Source organism: Pleurodeles waltl, chromosome 6 (assembly GCF_031143425.1).
Source record: "Pleurodeles waltl isolate 20211129_DDA chromosome 6, aPleWal1.hap1.20221129, whole genome shotgun sequence".
In the NCBI taxonomy this organism is placed as follows: domain Eukaryota; kingdom Metazoa; phylum Chordata; class Amphibia; order Caudata; family Salamandridae; genus Pleurodeles; species Pleurodeles waltl.
In genome coordinates this window covers 1611429580-1611448134 of record NC_090445.1, presented here as the reverse complement: position 1 = coordinate 1611448134, position 18555 = coordinate 1611429580, and the positions used below count along the sequence as shown (strand labels likewise).

At 43.3% G+C, this 18555-nt stretch overlaps 1 protein-coding gene across 1 annotated transcript in view; it reads left to right on the top strand.

The window, feature by feature from the left end:
• LOC138301236 (ER degradation-enhancing alpha-mannosidase-like protein 3) overlaps positions 1-18555 on the top strand; it is a 252313-nt gene that overhangs the window by 98769 nt on the left and 134989 nt on the right. The window contains exon 14 of the mRNA XM_069241496.1: positions 11546-11711. Within this exon, the coding sequence (XP_069097597.1) occupies positions 11546-11711 (166 nt within the window). The remainder of the gene's footprint in view (positions 1-11545; positions 11712-18555) is intronic.

Below are 18555 nucleotides of genomic sequence, written 5' to 3'. Positions count from 1 at the left end.
TAGGGTTATTTGGCATCAAACACCTCTGATTCCAGTGGATGGATTTATTTATACATGCTCCAAGAGGGCACCTTAGAGGTGCTCTTCTGAAAACCCTATCAGCTGCTGGTGTACTGGCCAACTAGTTTTAGCCAGCCTGCCACCATAAGACATGTTTCATTCCCTCAGGGGTGAGAGCCTCTGCTCATGGGTGGTCTGGAACAAAGCCTGCTCTGGCAGGGGTGTTAACACACCCCTCCCAACAGGATGACCTGCAAAGCTGCATTCCAAAGCAGGGGACCTCAAACAGCCCTCCACCCTTGGTATACATATCTGGCTTCCCTCAGAAAGGATACTGACCTCCCCTCCCCCGCCCCAGGGCCCATTTGGCACCAGGATAGGTGGGAAAATTAATTGTCAGAGGCGTGTTCACCCCTCATGTCAGGTCCACTCTTAAACAGAGGTACCTGATATTGGTACAAAATTTCAAAGACTGCCATTTTGGCAATGGCAGAACTAGGAACTATGGAGCAGGTTTGTGCCCACTTCCTACAGGAAGTGTTCTTATGGGAGTTAAGGGATGCCTGGGGTAAGTAGCCCATTGGCTTCTACCCTCCTCTTCCCGAAACACCCCTAAATTCAGTATTTAGGGGAGCCCCTGGCACCAGAAAATCAGATCCTTCTGACCTGAAGAAGGACACTCCAGCGACTCAGCACCAACACTGCCAGCCTGCCTGCTGACTTCAACAGTTGTGCAAAAGATGCCTTGTCCTGCAGCTGCTTGTGCCTCCAAAAGCCCAGGATGACTGCCAGCCTTTACCCAAGATCCAGGAACTCCCGTGGAGCAGCATAGCTGCTTTCCTGCATCTTGCAGGCACCCCAAGAGAACACTGTGAGGACTCCAGACCGCCAAAACCCAATGGTGGACAGCACCACTGCACCTGTCCACTGTGGGTCTTCCTGCTGCAACCTTCAAGCAGATGCAAGCAGCCTCTTTCTGCAGGCCCTCTTTCTACCGCCTCCGGTGATGGAAATTTGACGGTCCACTACACCTCTGCACCCAGACCCCCGGACCGAAGAAAAGAGGGCCACTGGTGTCCCCATGTCACTGAGTCTCATGAGACCAGAGCCCACTTGTTGGTTGATTCAGACTGGACCCCCAGCCTACGCCTGCAGCCTTTTTGTTTAGGCCCCTCTCTACCATGACTGGCACCAGTGACAGAAACCTGACAGTCCTAGACGCCTCTGCACCTGGCCTCACTGGACCGAGAACAGGACCACTGGTGTCCCTATGTCCCAGAGCAACGCAAGAACTTGATCACTCCCTGTTGGCTCACCCAGACTGGCCCTTCATTCACCACCTGCAGCATCTTTTGACCGGACCAATCCCCAGTGACTTTCACGGGGCACTAGATGCGAAGTTACACCCGCCCGCCCCAGTGCGGCCAGAGGTGACGAGTTGGTGTGACTTAGGACCCTGCAATGTACTCACCTTAAGTCTGGAAGATTGGTCCTGTAATTTGCTATGAAGTACCTGATGCCATACAGGGTTTCTCTCCCATAGGGGTAACATTGCAGCTTCATAAAATTGCAGTGTCGACTTTTTGAACCTGTGATATTTTTTATTGCAAAATGTACTTACCTGATTGTATCGATTCTGGTGCCTAAACATATATAAAGATACCTGTTATTTTTTATAAATTGGTGTGGATCTTGTTATAGATTTGTGTGTCTCATTTATTGACTGGGTCCCTATGGTAAATGTCTAACACTCCTCTCTGAAAAGCCTAATGCTGCTCGACCACACAACCCCCTAAGAAAGCACTGTGGGATTGCTAGAGCTATCCCCTGTCCACTTGTAAGGGAACCCATGGACTCTTTATATAGTATATCAAAATGAGATATACAGTGCAATGAGAAAGCTTTCTACACCTACCAACCCCTTTAGGTCCAGTGGGTTTCGTCTGGAAAACACTAAGCTTAGTCTTCGGTAGCTATGACACTGAACAGCAAGGCTTACAAAGAGGAACAAGTGTTTTAAACTTCACCAAAACAATTGAGGAAGCAAGCAACACAACACTCAAGAAATCCAACAGGAATTTATAATAAAAATAGACTAATTTTTATCAGATATTAGACACTAGAATGAGAAAGATTCACCAGAGGGTTCCGGAGACATAGATTTTGCAAGGAATAATAAATCAGTGCAGTTTCACTCAACCATGAACAAGCCTTGGCAAAGTCAACGAATTGGACACAAAACTTTTTCAAAGAAAACTTAGGTAAGTGTCAGTGCGGTTGGTAGAAATACTTGAGGCAACTAACTCTGGCAGGGAGCTAGTCAGACAGACAAGCGAGGTCCTCATGAACAGTTACTTTCACAGGAGAAGCAGTCTATCAACAGTTCCTGATATTTCATCTGTGATGCAGTGGATTCATATGGAGTAGTCCTGAGGCAAGGGATTAAGGATTTTGAAGCTGCTCCAGGGATGCTGTAGAGTCAACAAGGGTCTTTCTGCAGGGATTCCCAAGTCCATGAAGATGGTGAAAAGGTCCTTGTTGCAGAGGCAATGTCCCACAGAGCCCTGTCTGGCCTGGCCGAAGTCCAGTTGCCACTAGACTACCAGTTGCCCTATGTTGCCGTCACAGTCCAATCCTTCCTGGGTTAATAACTTTCTTTCTGAAGCTCCCAGCAACTCTCCGACAGCACTCCTGAACTCAGCCAACTCTGGTGCAACTCTGTTTCATGGGTCTTGGACCTCAATGCTACAAGGCGGCAGTGCTAGCAGCTCAAAAACTTTGGGCTACCAACTTGGCCAAGCAAACTTCTTCAGCCGCTCTGTCCCTGTGCTGCAAACAGGAGGCCAGTTGGCTGGCCCTTGGAGTTCTCTTGGCTTGACTGGACTCAGGAGACTGCTTCTATCTGAGCAGGACAAAGCAAGCACAGCCCCATTACCCTCTCTTTGCTAGCCACTAGGTGCAGCAAGTGCAGTCCTCAGCGGTGCAGCCTCTCTTTGCTGTGCCAATGAGCTATCAGGTTCCCTCCCTTCTGATGACCACTTTGTGGAAAAATGTGGCAGTGGGCTACGACAGGATGCACCATTCTTCCCACTCCCAATATGGCAAGTCATCTCACTCTCGACACTCAGAGCACCCTAGCCCACCCCCAGTGGTGTGGCCCCTAAGAAGCTGCATGATCCTTGGAAAAATGGTATGACAACTGGATTCTCCTCTCCTTTCTCCCGTGCAGCCTGTCTGGCTAAACAATAGAGTAGCCCTCCCCCAAGTGTTACCCATTTGTCCTTCAAAGATGGCATCTCCTTTGAAGCTTGCATTTTTGGCTAACACCCATGTGGCTTCCTGCAGCAGCAAATTAATACCTCTCTCCTATGCAGGCCTCTTTTGTGTCCTTTCCTGGGAGGCGTTAGCATGTTACCACAGGAGGGCAGAGGCTGTATGCAGGACAAGCCCCGTGTACAACAGTAAATGGGCTCTGGACTGTAGGCAACTAAATGGCAACTTCTAAAGTTACACTTTGCCCACAAGTGACATTAAATTTGTTTAAATTGACATTAAATTTAATTAATGCATTGATTCTTTTTTGGTACCAAATTTAGTAGTCCCGTTCAGAAATTAATTGAAAATGCCTTCAGTGAAAATGCCAATTTAGGTGTTCTTTTTTTAACAGCTGGAACATGTAAAAGTACGCCTCGAACTTATGAACATATAGCACCCTGCCTTAGGGCTTGTTAGGCCTTGCTTTAAAAAGGGAGGTTTGGGCTTTGCCATTACCTTCAATGGCAAAGTCAAGTTAGAAGTTTTAAACTGCCCTTCCAGTCTGCAGTTCAGGTTAGGGACCATGTTGCATGTAGTATGAACTCTTTATAGTGTGCTGGTTGTTAGTAGGTATGCATGTCTTGGGCCGTGGCTATGCATGTATTCTAACACTGCCTATTCTCTGTGCCGGAACTTGTGTATGTGTAACTGTGATGTTCACCAGAGCTTCCTGCAGGGTGTAAAAAAGTATTCTTTTATAGAGAGCTTAGTGTGCATAACACTGTTCAACATAACAGACTGACCCGTCTCTACAGGCTGCTGTCACCTCCTCGGTGGACCTGGCCTCCCAATCAGCTTCGCTCAAGTGCTGTTTTTTTGCCATCTTTACTAAGCCTTGATAAACTCTGCTTACTGATTTAAATAAAATGAGCACTGTGCACAAATTCAGTGTAAAGGTTTGTACTAGAATTTGTTCCTTTTATGTAGTAACTTGTGTTTCTGTATATAATTTCATCTCCTGTGCATTGAATAATTCCTCACCAAACCGTAGGCTGTGTTTGAGTTGGAGCACAACAAGTCTTCACCTTCTGGACTGTTCATAATTTTGACCACCTTTAGTTTGCTTCCCAGTGTCCCCCATAGAGTTGTGTCTGTGCCCCCGCCTCACAAACACTGCATTTGAGCCTTAGGAACAGAAATAATGAACTACAGACTGCATGTGGTGATTGGGGCTCAGATGTTCCGAAGGGAGTATGAAAGAATGAGGTAAATATTTGTATGGCTCACTTTACAGTCGTTTCTCAAAATTAGACATGGGCACACAAACAACTCAGAATAAATAGGCTGTTATGTTTTTAAGGCGAGGTGATGGCTTAGTTATGAATGGATGTACACCATTTCAGGATGCACATCTAATGAGGAAAGAACTTGTTCATTACCAAAGTGGTTTCTTGACACTAATAACAGGTGTTTGTTGCTCAACTAGATGGTGCAGAATTTATATACTAAAAAGGCTGAGTGGACTTGCTGGTTCTGCACCCTCTGACCACATGGTTAAGGACAGGCCACCACAGCGCACGCATCAGAAAAGGCTGGGGTAGAGTTTCAGTTAATGCATCGGATAGAGTTAATGTGCACTGCATGATCAGGGCTTGAAAAATAATAAAAATGTTACTAGACCTGTAGGTCGAGTAACTTTAATAATCTACTCAACCTAACTATAATGTACTTGACCTGTAAACGGGTCTCAAATTGTGTGATCCTAGGCAAATAGTTTACAGAGTCACCTTTTTCTTAATTCTCACACATGATTGCACCTTCGAATATGTGAGCTCAGCATTTCTGCAGTACAAAAAAACCTTTTTGTTTGATTAAGTAGACTAAAGTTTGCTGCATGCATCACAAGAATCTAGCCACATACCCAGGAGGTGTAGTCCACATAACCTAGGTTTTCTTTTAGTTTACCTACAACATTGCCATCAGGGCAGGAGTGTTTCTTAATTTGTTTAAACACTCCATTTTAATAAATAAATAAATATATTACTAAACCATGATGTGGTTACATATTGTAATCTACACACAGTACTTTCCAAGAAATGTCTAAACACCTCTCCTCTAACTTGCAGCTTTACTGATCAAACTATATAGTGTATTAACAATCTGTGAATTTTTTTTTCAGAAAACATATCCTTTGCACATCAACATGTAAAGTATTCTGATTTGTTTTCATCCTATTCAAATATTTTTTCATCACATAAAAAGGGTTTTCACAACTATTGAAATATATTTTGAAATGTTTTCACAGTTGACTTAGTCATTTAAATGTGTGTGAGAAAAAACCCAACACCCTATATCCTTTTATTTTACATTCTGAGCAGCAGGTCACACAGTTCACCTTACAGAGTCCTGGAACTCTGCAGTCAGAAGGAAAATTAAATTGTAAGAAAAACTGACTTATGACCTCTGTCTGTGAACACAGAGCAAATGTGACATAAGAACAAGATTTAAAGGCATCTTTTATTGCTCCTCCAATTTTCAACTGAACAGAACACATGCTCAGTGTCAACTCACCAGAAGGCACCAGTAAGTATTAAAAAATAGCTCAACCTGATCAAATAAGACTCGCCAATGAGAGTGGTCGAGTGAATTTTTCAAGCCTTGATGATGCATTTGAGTAAAGTGTGGTTCAGTAGAAGTGCTTTGGGTTTCAGCACAAGACTGTAGGTAGGGTAACTGGAAGTACAGCCACTGCATTTTTTGCATTATTGTAGATTTGCCACATTTGCACTTAACGGCTGCATAATCAGCAGATTTTAACAAAAAGTAGTTTCTAGCTCAAACAATTCAAAAGTTACTAAAAACACTGTAAGACATGTTGCAACGCAGTGGAAAGCCCTTGTACACCATACTCGTCAACAATTGAAATTTTTATAATTAATTACAAGTGAAATATTAATTTCATCTGTTGTTTCATGTTTGTGATATTCTTTAATAAGGGCCTATAGACTTTTCACTATCGAATTAAATTGATTGCTACGTAACAGGAGACTGTTATTTGAGCAATTTCATTTATGGCAAGATTGGGCATATGTTTATATCTGTGATATTACCCAAACACGCATATATGTTCACTTTGAGATGTTCGATTAATGTGGCCTTAAATTCATAATTGGTTTATACAAATGAAATTATACTTGTTGAATGGAGCCTACCTGCTTAAAATTCCTGTTAATATCACTGGCTTTAAATGCCCTGTTTGTACACTCCAAGAATGCGCCTCCTTTTTCCTCAACCCATAATAAGAGTTCCTTTATGTAGCAAGTCCTCTTTCATTTACTACATACTCTTTTATATTCATATCTGCGTGCCACATGGCCATGTTTACTTTGAAATGTTTGACCATATAAAGTGGGCTTAATTGTATAATTGGTTTTATACAAATGAAATTGTACTTGTATGGAGCTTATCTGCTCCAAATTCCTGTCAATATCACTGGCTTTATATGCCATTTTGTAGAAGGGGCCTCCTTTTTCCTCAACCCATAATACGGGTTCCTTTTGTGTAGAGAGTGCTCTTTCTTTTACTATGGATTCTTTATATCCATACCTGCGTGCCGACATCACATACACTACTGCCACTTTCACTTCTGCTGGTTCACAACACTGACTTTAAGGTGAGTCCCTGGGCCTGGGCTTTATGGCTTTATTAATAGCGGACACGAGGACTCACATGAATTATTTTGTTTGGATGAGTTTCCAGCTCCGTAAATACTCTGGTGTTCTGTGCCCCGGGTCTTTTTCATTTATAAAGTCGGTCTTTTCCTTTTTATCACTGCCCATGACCTCACAAGCAGTAGCTTCAACTGTTGATTTTTGATTAAACGCTACTCGTCCTTATACTCTTGCATTACAACGCTAAGGCTAATCACACAATGTGCCACGTATGCTTGATAGGTTGCGTGGCCGGGATTTTACGGTTTTGCAAATAGTGGACATGATGAAGTATATGGATTATGTTGTTTAGATGAGTTTCCAGCTTCGTAAACACTCTGGTGTTCTTTGCCCCGGATTTTTACATTTATTCAGTCGGTCTTTTCCTTCCAGTGATATCACTGCCCATGATCGTCACCTCACGAGCAATTAGCATTGACCGCTAATTTTTGGTTAAACTCTACCCAAACACATTCTCCTATATTACTACGTTAACGCTGCTGACACCGCGAGACACTCATGCCTGATGGGTTGCAGAGCACTTTAAATTTGGAGTCATTATTGTTAAATGATACTGTGAACATCAGGATTGTACATTTGGGGTACGTCATTGATTCCTATGTTTATCACAGGCTTATCATGGCTGTTTCTTCATGAATCTTTCTGAATCCTTTTATTTTGAAAAAGACAACCCTTAATAGGTGTGTCTGTTCATGTTTGTCCACACACTTGGTGGTGCCTTTCAATCTTGTTTAATTGGTTGTCAAACTGATTTGAGACTTGGTTTCTAGGTGGACCTTATATATGGCAACAGGTATAGCGGCACTATTGTATGCCGGAGTGTATTATTCGATAAAAATAATTATTTTACCATCCTCTGTTTTTTTTGGCATGAAATCTATTCCCTGCTTACTGAATAGATTAATCGATCTATGGTAACAGTCTTTATTACATTTATGCTCATACATTATCAATAGTTTTTTTTTTTAGTTTACCATGTTGTTCGCCTTTCTTTTCAAGAATACATTAGAAAGCACAAATGTTTTGTCTTACGTTTGGACATTTTTTCTCCAATATTTGGTATGTTTCCTCATGTAGTCTCTATGGCTTCCCTTTACTCTGTAGTTCACTGGGATGTGCACACATTCATCACTCGGGACTGTGTTTGACATTTTAGATGACCATCACATTTCTTCACTGTTCTGCCCTATGCGGACTTTTTTCAACCTGGAATTTTTGGCTACTGTAATCATACCCTGCATGGATACTTTATCCTATAACCGTCTACAACCCTGCCATCAAGCACTATGGTTAATAAGAGGCTATCAATCATCTCTGTCAAAATCTATAACAACCATCCTTTTTGGGGTTACTCACTTCCATAATTATAAGTGACCATCACGAGTTGAAAAATAACACCGGCCTTCTAGGAACTTTATAATATTTCGGATTACCTGCTGTTGTCATTTTAATGTATTGAACTTCCTTTTACATATCAGTTCTTACAGCCTTGAGAAAGTCTGGATGACGAAACACGTGTCGGCTGTTGTTATTGAATTCATCGTGCCTTGGAAAGAATAAATCCTAATCATTCACAAGACGTGTTGAGAACTTTTGTTGACATGCTTTGCACAATATAGACTTTGCAGACTACTTCGGTGTGCCTTGGTAATCCGAAATAAATTTGTTCAGTCCTGATTGGATTTCCAGTCGGAACAGCCACACCCTTGGTGGTTGGGTATGAATACCAGTGTGGCACCCAATGGATTTAATTTGTAACTGTAAGATACAATCTTCCCCAGCAATTGTATGTATACCTAGGATGTGCGAACGTGGAAGCACAATCACCTTTTCTTTGTAGTTCATTCCCTTTGGAGCAGGTGACTGGTCACCTTTCTGTTGTTTATTGTTATATTTGGATGTTAAACTAGTACTAATGGGGTGCAATCAAATCCTAGACTGTTAACAAGTGTAAAAATGTCAAAATAATGAAGTAATGCAGTCACAAAATGTGCTGCATCACGCCGCGTAATTTGCCTTTTGCTGCATAATTTACTAAACCTTGCTACATAATTTGGTCTTTTCGTGCCCCATAATTCCAGAGACCTTGACTATCGGAAGCAATGTGAGTTACTGTGGGATTTAAAAAGACTGTTCTAGGGCGTGTGGTGTGAGTGCTATGGGGTGCAATGAAAATTAGGTGGTTGCTGTGTGGCCCTAAGATGTCATGTGATTTTAGTGAGTCCACCTAATCTGCTCTTTTACAGCACCGAACTTTCAGCCACACTGTCTGTACTGGGCAATAGTGATCACAAAACTATTACACTCACACATCAATCTGTACACACACGTAACACCACTTCACTCTCACCAGACACTACTACTACAATAGTAATGCCTTGTCCTCTTTCTTTTTTCCCCAGTTTGGACCACAAGAGGCACAGTTTATCACAAGCTGCCTAATTTAGGCAAAATTAGCACACAAAACTGAAGTTTGCACAAAGAAAAAAGCTAGATGTGCAAAGAAAAAAGGTATCATTGACGTTATGAAGTTACGCAGAACTCCTCTTTTGTTTTGTTAAATGAAGAAACAATGACTTTCATTTAGAGACATGTATACTGCTTCATCAATTTCTTTTAGTTTGGCAAGACTGAAACATTCCTGGCAAAATCAGTGACAGCAGATACAGTTGCATATTTATATTTGGCACAGACGCCTTGCCTTTCAGTAAGAAAAGAGTTATGCACCCTTTACCTCTTTGTGAAGCACATATCCAAATATAGAACAGATACAGAGATGTAAACCGTGTTTGGGAAGATGTAGAATCTCCTTCTCCATTCTGCATGTATTCACTTTCAGCATGGTAGTGGACCACCTTATTCTGTAATGTCTCTGATCTTTCCTCATAGACAGATCCAATTTATCCCCCGTCACAGGTGTCCTTCTAAGCAGGTTCAAATCTTAGGCCTTTACTCATACTTCAGTCTATTGATTTTACAGCCATTTTATAGATTCTCGACTATCGCAACCACACTCACAGCTTTCCCCCACCCCTCACTTCAGCCGTTTCTAAACCACATCCGCTACGTTTCATGTGTAATACTTCTCTTTCCAACCACGAACTTCTCCACACAAACCCTGAAACCAGACCTATCTTTTAGGTGGCTTTATTCTCCAAGGAACATATGGAACCTACTTGTCTGGCATATAAACTCTCCTTGCTCTCCCAAATAACCACTTCTATGTCCTAAATTGTAAATCCACTTACACCCTATATCAATCTTTCAGGCCCAAGGACCGAAGCCATAAACATTGCTGCTCTGAAATGATAAACTGTCCTTCCACTCTCTCCTCTGAGTTCGATCGACCTTTAATAGTTCCAAAAATTCCTCGACAAATTTTTAACTTTCGCTCTTTAACTGATCTGGTACAGCTGCAATATCACTACCTCCATTTCCGTGCCTTATTTGTACCTGTACTCTCTAACATCCCTTCATTTTATCTATTTGAAGCCAAGTTCAAGGGTATCGTTTTAATTACACTTTTTTTGTGAACAACACTTTTGGCCAGATTTCCACCCCCCTTGTCTTTTCTAATCTGAGCTCGCAACACTTGTAATGTCTACAACTCAGTAGTAAATGTAAAAGGGGCACTGGAGGAGTACTGCAAATATCTACTTCTAAATGGAAGAAGTTACAGAGGGGTTAAGAGCCAGACTTGCTAATACACACACATTCACACAAAGAGTGAGACCATTACTGTTCACAAACTAATCTTCTGAAGTTAATACAGCTCAGCCTTGGAGTAAGTCAGCACCACATACGGCCAACCACTTATGTTGCACTACACTCACATAGTAAATAATGAAGGTAAGGAAATGATACACTTTAATACATTCTCTATTCATTCCAATAGGGAGTTCTCCACCCAGCGTGTGAAACTTTACTAGTAGTAACGTCACTTGAGGTGCTGGAGATATGTAAGTATAGGCCTAGGTGTAAATCTACACTTTTAAATATTGAAGGAGTAGATGTGCACCTAGATGCAGGAGTAGATCTTCATGGTAATATAACTACACATGTAAATACATCATTGCGAAGCAGCCCTTTTACATTCACAATTTTAAATTTAACAAAGAAAATGGCATAACTATAAAGCAATATTAAAATCCTAAAACCTTTTTTTCAATTACATAATAGTCTGTTAGGAGCATGAATATAATACAAAGCTTTTTTTCAGAGATGCCCTATGATATATTCTGTCGAGGCTTGTCAGACATTGTATCTATTAAAACAATACTGTTAAAGCATTTAGCCACCCATTATGTACGATGTTTGTGTATTATAATTTCAAGAATAAGTTCATGAATAAAGTACAAGCTTTGGCGTATGTGGAGAACTGGATGCAAATTCACACATTTTTCTATATTATAGACAATTGTAATTATGTTCCACTGTAAAGTGTTTTAGCTCCCTTGAGCTGTGTTCGGCTGTATGAAAATGCAATTAAATTAATAGGTTACCTCCCTGAATTGGAATTCTGTGCATACACATCTCGAAATTTGTTTCTTTATCTTTAGGATGGATTCATTCTTCCTGGCTGAGATGTTTAAGTACCTGTACCTGCTGTTCACAGACACCTCCGATCTGCTCCTTAACATCGATGATTACATTTTCACCACAGAAGCTCATCTCCTACCTCTGTCTCTATCAACATCCCGTCCAAACTGTCCACTGAACAGAACGGTATAATGTCACTAAGTGGGACTTCTTTTTAATGTGTCGCCAAAGGCAGAATTATCTGTAGCCACTTTCTACAAACAGATATCATATTAGAACATTGGAAGTTGGCAGCTCCATTGAAAACAATGGAGTGCTGCGGGCTTTTACTGGCCGGTAAAAGCCCGCGGCGCCAACATTCCAATGGGCTTTGTTTACAGCAGCAGCAGCTGTGAACAAAGCCTCACGGAGCCCGAGGGGATTCTAATCCCCTCGGGCTCCGTGAGTGTGCTGCTTTACTCTTCAGAATATCAAAACTATGCACTTCAGGATATTTTAAGGCACCATGTAAAGCAATCACTCTCAAACACCTTCGTAAGTAGAATAATCAAGTTTATTTAAGGGGCAAGTTCTCAGCTAGCAAAACTAAACCACACTAATATATATATATATATACATCAGAAGAATAACATGAGAATAATAATAAAGATATAAGCACTCTGTGAATAATTGCAAGAGTAAGTGCATATAATACGAGCACACACAATATACCTCAATGCTCAATAGCATGAAAATGACTGCAAGAGTAAGTGCATATTACGCGCGCACACACAATATACTTCAATGCTCAATAGCATGAAAATGACTGCAAGAATAAGTACACATTACGCGCGCACACACAATACACTTAATAAATTGAAAAGCTTCACCGAAAAGAGCGTCTGCATCCCTCCGCCGTACACAAAGCTGGGGAACCCAAATCAGCTGACACAGGGAGCCTCTGTTCGGGACAATCAGTCCTCCTGGCGTTGCGTCCAACCCAGAAGAGAGTTCCTAAACCAGCCCATCCAGGCCCCCAACTTTTATAGTATTTACTAACGCCCAGGAGTCTTTTCTAGAAAAAGACCCCCTCCTTTACAAATTGTGCAATCGGCGGTACCTTGTTCACCCTTCGAGACGTCTCCTCAGAACGGGCCAAGTTCCCAGGAGAGGACTCCAAGGTGAAGCTTGCATTCCTCCTTGTGTACAGGCGCATCCCCCTGTTGTTCTAACTGATAGCTCGTGGAATGTAAATAGCGCCCTTCGTACCAGGCAGATGGAGCGAAGTTGAGCAGAAAAACACCCCACCCTTCAGCTTGCCGAAGCTTGTGGAAAAACACAGAACAGTGCCTTACGCACCGAACCAGACTCGACAAAATGGAGTCGTGAACCAAAATGGAAGCGAAGGCCAATGAAAGCAGAGGCCAATGGTCCACACTCTGCACCACTGTTTACCTTGCACGTAGTGCTGCCGCATGCACGTAGTGTATGTAGCAATACATCTCCACCCTTGGACCATTTGGCCAACTTACAACTAAGTATATCCTATAAGCTGAAATGGCAATGCTCTTGGGCGAAACTGAGATAGAAGATTAGGCACACACTGAATACAACAACATAATGAAATTAAAATAACTGTTATGATAATGATTACACCAAAGATATAACGCAGTTGGCCTAAATTAGGCAGCCATCCAAAAGCCCAATCCCACCACCCCTTGTCAACATCCTGCTGCACCCCCTTCACCAACTTATGCAGGGCCTCTATGTGGGAGTTGATTGATATGGAGTGGTCGGATAAATTGAAGCAACATAATCCTTCAAAATCACTGCAGCCATGGTTGTGTTTAAGCAGTAAATAATCAATAGCAGCGCGATTCTGCAAAGCAGCTCTTCTAATTCCCTGTACATCTAATAACAGCTCAGCTAAGGCAGTTGATGTATAGTTAATATTCTTGACTACTAAACATGCAAGTTTATTAATAACTCTGGTATTATATACTGCAAGTCCTGGCACCCCTACGATAGAACTAGCTAAACTAACATATTCTGTTTTGGACAGCAATGAAATTTCAGAATCACAGTCCGTAGGTAATTGAATAGTGTCTCTGGTATAGCGAGGGTGTAGAGCAGTATCCATGGGAAACATGAGAAAGCCTAAGCGTGACCAGGCACAAGGCCCTCCGGTTAGATTGGCTGGAATATAAGTAAAAGAAAGATTACCATAAGAAAAGAGCCAACCTTTAGGCAACTTAACATTTTGAATGTGGCTGGCAGCAGGCACCACATGTTGGCAAAACATTGAATTATTTACATTCAAACAGGTTAGGTCAGTCCGTAAGTGGCACAACGTCCGTTGTGCAGCAGTTAAGTTTTTGTCTCTTTTCTCCAATTTGAGCTGAGCACATTTACCTATTTTCATAGGATCACAGGTCAATGAATAGCACACATCCCCACTTGAGATGTTAAACGTGAGTATAGATGTCATGTTCCTCCACAACCGCCTGCCCACCTCCGGGCAATAACGGCAGTACTCATAGAGTGACAGATGGGAGCGAACGTCACTCACATCCACCATTCCATCCTGGTTTGTATTGTTAAAGATGTGTAATAATACAGCAGCAGGAGTGGGCACTGCCACTAGACAAGTGGTAATCAAATCTTGAACGCTTTGCATGTTACTCATACAAAAGTGAGATATATTCAGCACTTCCTGCGCTAGATGAATCCAAACATTGTTCGGTTGATGCAGCAGCGTTGGCATCTGCAGCTGACGGTTGAATTTTTGGGCTATGAGCCCCTCCCGCTCCCCGGTGGAGTCTCCCGAACGGGCTCCATACACCACACTCATGGCACAGGCACTCCACAGGATGATCTGAAAAGAACAAAGGACAAAACACGTATTATCATTCTCGCAGATAGCATTTGTCAGCGGGAACATGTTCCCATTTGTCTTGACCAGGTCGCATAACTACCAGGACATTGTCTGGTCCAGTGGCGATGACATCAGCGGGTTGAGGAGGGTTATTTGGGGATTCAATCCACACTTTGGCCCCTGGGTTCTTGTCAGTAGATCCGAACCCTCCTTTGCCTCTCACAGTGAGAAGAGCTGGGGCGCTCCCCTTCTTAACAACACCTCCATAAACCGGCATAATGACAATTTGGGCAACGCGATCACCAGGTTGCACCACTAGGTCTGTGTCACCACTGTTCAAGAGAATGACTTTCAACTCGCCTTGGTAGTCTGCATCTATCACGCCTCCTAAAACTTGGATGCCCCTCAAGGCAAGCCCAGATCGAGGGGCGATCAGACCGTAATGCTCAGGGGGAATCTGAATTCCCACCCCAGTTTCAATCAGAGTGATGTCTCTAGGTTTCAATCGATGCATGTGTAAAGCATGTAAGTCAAGTCCTGCAGATTCTGGTGTAGCTCGATATGGGGCCAAAGCTCCTGGAGCTGTTTCCCAATACACAATGGTATTGCTCGTTGTAAACGGATTAATCTGTAAAGCAGGTGTGAGCATTCTCATGAGAGGTGTCTCAGCATTTGTAAGGGGTCGGTTGTTCAAAATTTGCAAAGCATCATACAAATTATCCCTCCACCCCTTCAGTGTCCCATCATTCAGTTTACGCAATTGTTCTTTCAGCAACCCATTCATTCTCTCAATCAGTCCCGCTGCTTGTGGGTAGTAAGGTATGTGAAAAATCCACTCAATATTGCGTTGTGCACAATAGTCCTGCACTAGTCTGCCCTTGAAGTGGCTGGCGTTATCACTTTGAATCTGGAGTGGCACTCCATAGTACAGAATCAACAGATCTAGTGTTTTCAGGGTGCTCTGTTGAGTTGCGCGCTTGCAGGGAAAGGCTATGAGATAACCAGAGTAAGTGTCTACCACGGTGCAGGCATACTGACACCCTCTGCTCACTGGCATTGGTCCAATGTAATCAATCTGCCAAATCTGTCCTGGCAATTTACCTCTACCTAGCTGGCCTCTCACCACCTGTGGGACCGGTCTGTGCTGTGCATGCTGACAAATGGGACATTCAATGATCGCTGTTTTAATCAAATCTAGGGGAAGATGCATCCCTCTAATCTCAGCCCACCTGTGAGTAGCCTTTTCTCCAAGATGTCCGCATTTCTGGTGTGCCCATTTAGCCATTCCCACCAAATCAGAACTCTGCGCCTCCACTTCAGCCTCTTGAATCTTGGCTCGATCGTCTGCAAGACAATTGAACCATCGGTCTAATGAATCAGTTGGACAGTGAGCGTCCACATGATAGACAGTCACGGTGCTTTGAGGTAACATTTCCCAGATCTCCTGCCATAACTCCTTCCCCCATACCTCTTTGTTATGGATTTTGTACTGATGTGCATGCCACGTGGGAAGCCAAGTGGCTAACCCATTGGCGGTAGACCAGGAATCTGTATAAATGTGACATTTTCCGGGTAGCTCCTGTTTTAAAGCCTGATACACGGCATAAAGCTCTGCATACTGGCTACTTTTTCCCTGTCCTGTAGTTGTCAAAAGCTTCTTGGTAACAGGATTATAGGACACTGCCTTCCAGTGCCTTTTCGCTCCAACATATTTTGCTGAACCATCTGTGAACCACACATGTTTTTTGTCATCTGCAGACAAGTCTGCGAACGGCTGGCCCCACCCTACTGGGGATTCACACACTGAAGGTACATCATGCAACATTTCGGAATTCTCCACTGGAGCCTGCGCTACCTGCTCATGCAAAACGGCGGTCCCTTTTGGACCCGCTCGTGCCCTGTCCTGGACATACCATTTCCATTTTATAATGCTGGCTTCTTGCGCATGTCCAATTCTATGAGTTTTTGGGGAACTCATCACCCACTGCATGATGGGAATTTCAGGCCTTAAAATCACATTGTGTCCCAGTGTAATTTGCTCAGTATCAACCAGGGCCCAATAGCAGGCCAGCAGCTGCTTCTCAAAGGGAGTATACCGCTCTCCTGCCTCAGGTAACTTCTTTGTCCAAAATCCCAGGGGCACCCTCTTTCTTCCTTGTTTTTGCCATAAACTCCAATTGGCATACTGCCCCTGGACTGTCACATTCAATTCAATGTCTCCCTCTCGAATCGGCCACAAATCCAAAGCATGCTGAATGGCGTCTTTCGCCAATTCAAACGCGCGCTGCTCCTGCTCTCCCCATTCAAACGCATTTTTCTTTCGTGTAACTTTGTACAATGGGGCCAAAATCTGAGACAAATGGGGTATATGTTGTCTCCAATACCCGAATAGTCCTATAAAACTCTGGGCTTCCTTCCGATTTCGCGGTACTGCGAATTCCTTAATCTTTTGTTTCACTTTTGGCAACACTTCTCTGTGTCCCTGATTCCACTGAATGCCCAAAAATTTCACGCTCTGAGACGGTCCCTGCACTTTCTCGGGGTTAATCTCCCACCCTTGATTCTGCAAATGTTCCACCACCCTGTCTAGCTGAATTTGCACCTGTTCTTGCGTCTCTCCCTGCATCATCACGTCATCTATATAGTGGGAAATTTGCACTCCAGGAACCACTGGTACTTCATCCAAATGCTCTGCCACCAGCCGGTGGCAGATAGTGGGGCTATGTAAATACCCCATGGGTAATCTACAGAAGGTGTACTGACGCCCCGCCCATTGGAATGCCAGCTGAGGCTGGCTCTCAGTAGCTATTGGTATCGTAAAGAAGGCATTGGCAATGTCAATGGTTGCATACCAAGTCCCACTGTGTTTCTGTATGTTCTCAATCAAGGTAATGGTGTCTGGGACCGCTGCAGTCAGAGGAGGTGTATGTTTATTCAATTGGCGATAATCAATGCAAATCCTCCAACTGTTATCACTTTTACGAACAGGCCAGAGGGCATTATTCCACGCAGTGGTGATGGGAACTATTACCCCGGCCTCTAGTAAATCATGTATAGTCTGGCTAATCTCCTCATGTCCTCCCGGTATTCTGTACTGTTTCATTTGAATCACTTTAGTAGCTTGGGGAAGTGTTACCGGAGGAATCTTCAACAGCCCCACCCTTGCGGCGGCTATTGATATAAATCTTTTGGAACCAAATTGATAACATCCATCTTCCAAATGTAGGGTCATCCCTTTCAAAATGTCAATTCCAATAATGTATTCGGGAATGGGCACAATCAGGACAGTGTATTCTCTCTTTGGAAGTCCCCCTATTTTCATGGGAACCACTATCTGCACTGCTGGGGTTTCTTTTCCGCCCAATCCCGTAATGGTGAAGTACTGTCCCCTGAATTTTCTTGGATTGCCATGAATCAAGGTGGCCTCCGCTCCGGTGTCAACGAGGGCTCGAACTTTTTGAACATTTCCACGTTTCCAATAAATTTCTACTTTGACATGAGGTCTGTTATCTTTGCGAGCCCATCCCTGCACCGGAGTTTGGCCTGTTTCCTAATCTATTTTCACTCTGCGCACATCAGAGTCTGCCCAAGTCAAATCTGGATACAGTTTGCGGTAATTCTCAGGGAACTCCTCCTCCCTGTCTCTGCTTCGCAACCTCTCTGAGCTTACCAGCTCCCTCTCCCACTCTCTTCCTCGAGTTTTCCCAGAACCTGTCAGTTCTCGGTCTCTCTCCCTGCTCCGGGTTCCCTCTGCGCTTCGGTGCTCTTCCTCCCAATTTCCGTCCTCTGGGGATCTCTCTCTACTGTGGGGTTTTCTCCCTCTCTCCCCCTTTTCACTCTCACGCTCCTCCCCTCCTGCTTTTCTCTGGTTCACCACCTTGTTATCCTTCTTGTTCCCTTTCCTACTCCCCTCCTTTTTATCCAAACCGCGTTTGTGATACATTTCCCACATGTCCTTGGTGCTTATCCCATCAATTTCATTCCTGGTCACCCCATCTCGCATCAAGGCCTGAAACATTTCTCGCCTTGTCACCCTGTTGTTATCAGTACGATTCTCAGACCGTGAATTCCTCTCTGGCTTAGCCCATTCTCCTAAATCACTTAACTCACGCACCGCTTCTACCACCTGAGACAATGGGTTACCTGTCTGATTAATTAACAAAGTCATGATGACAT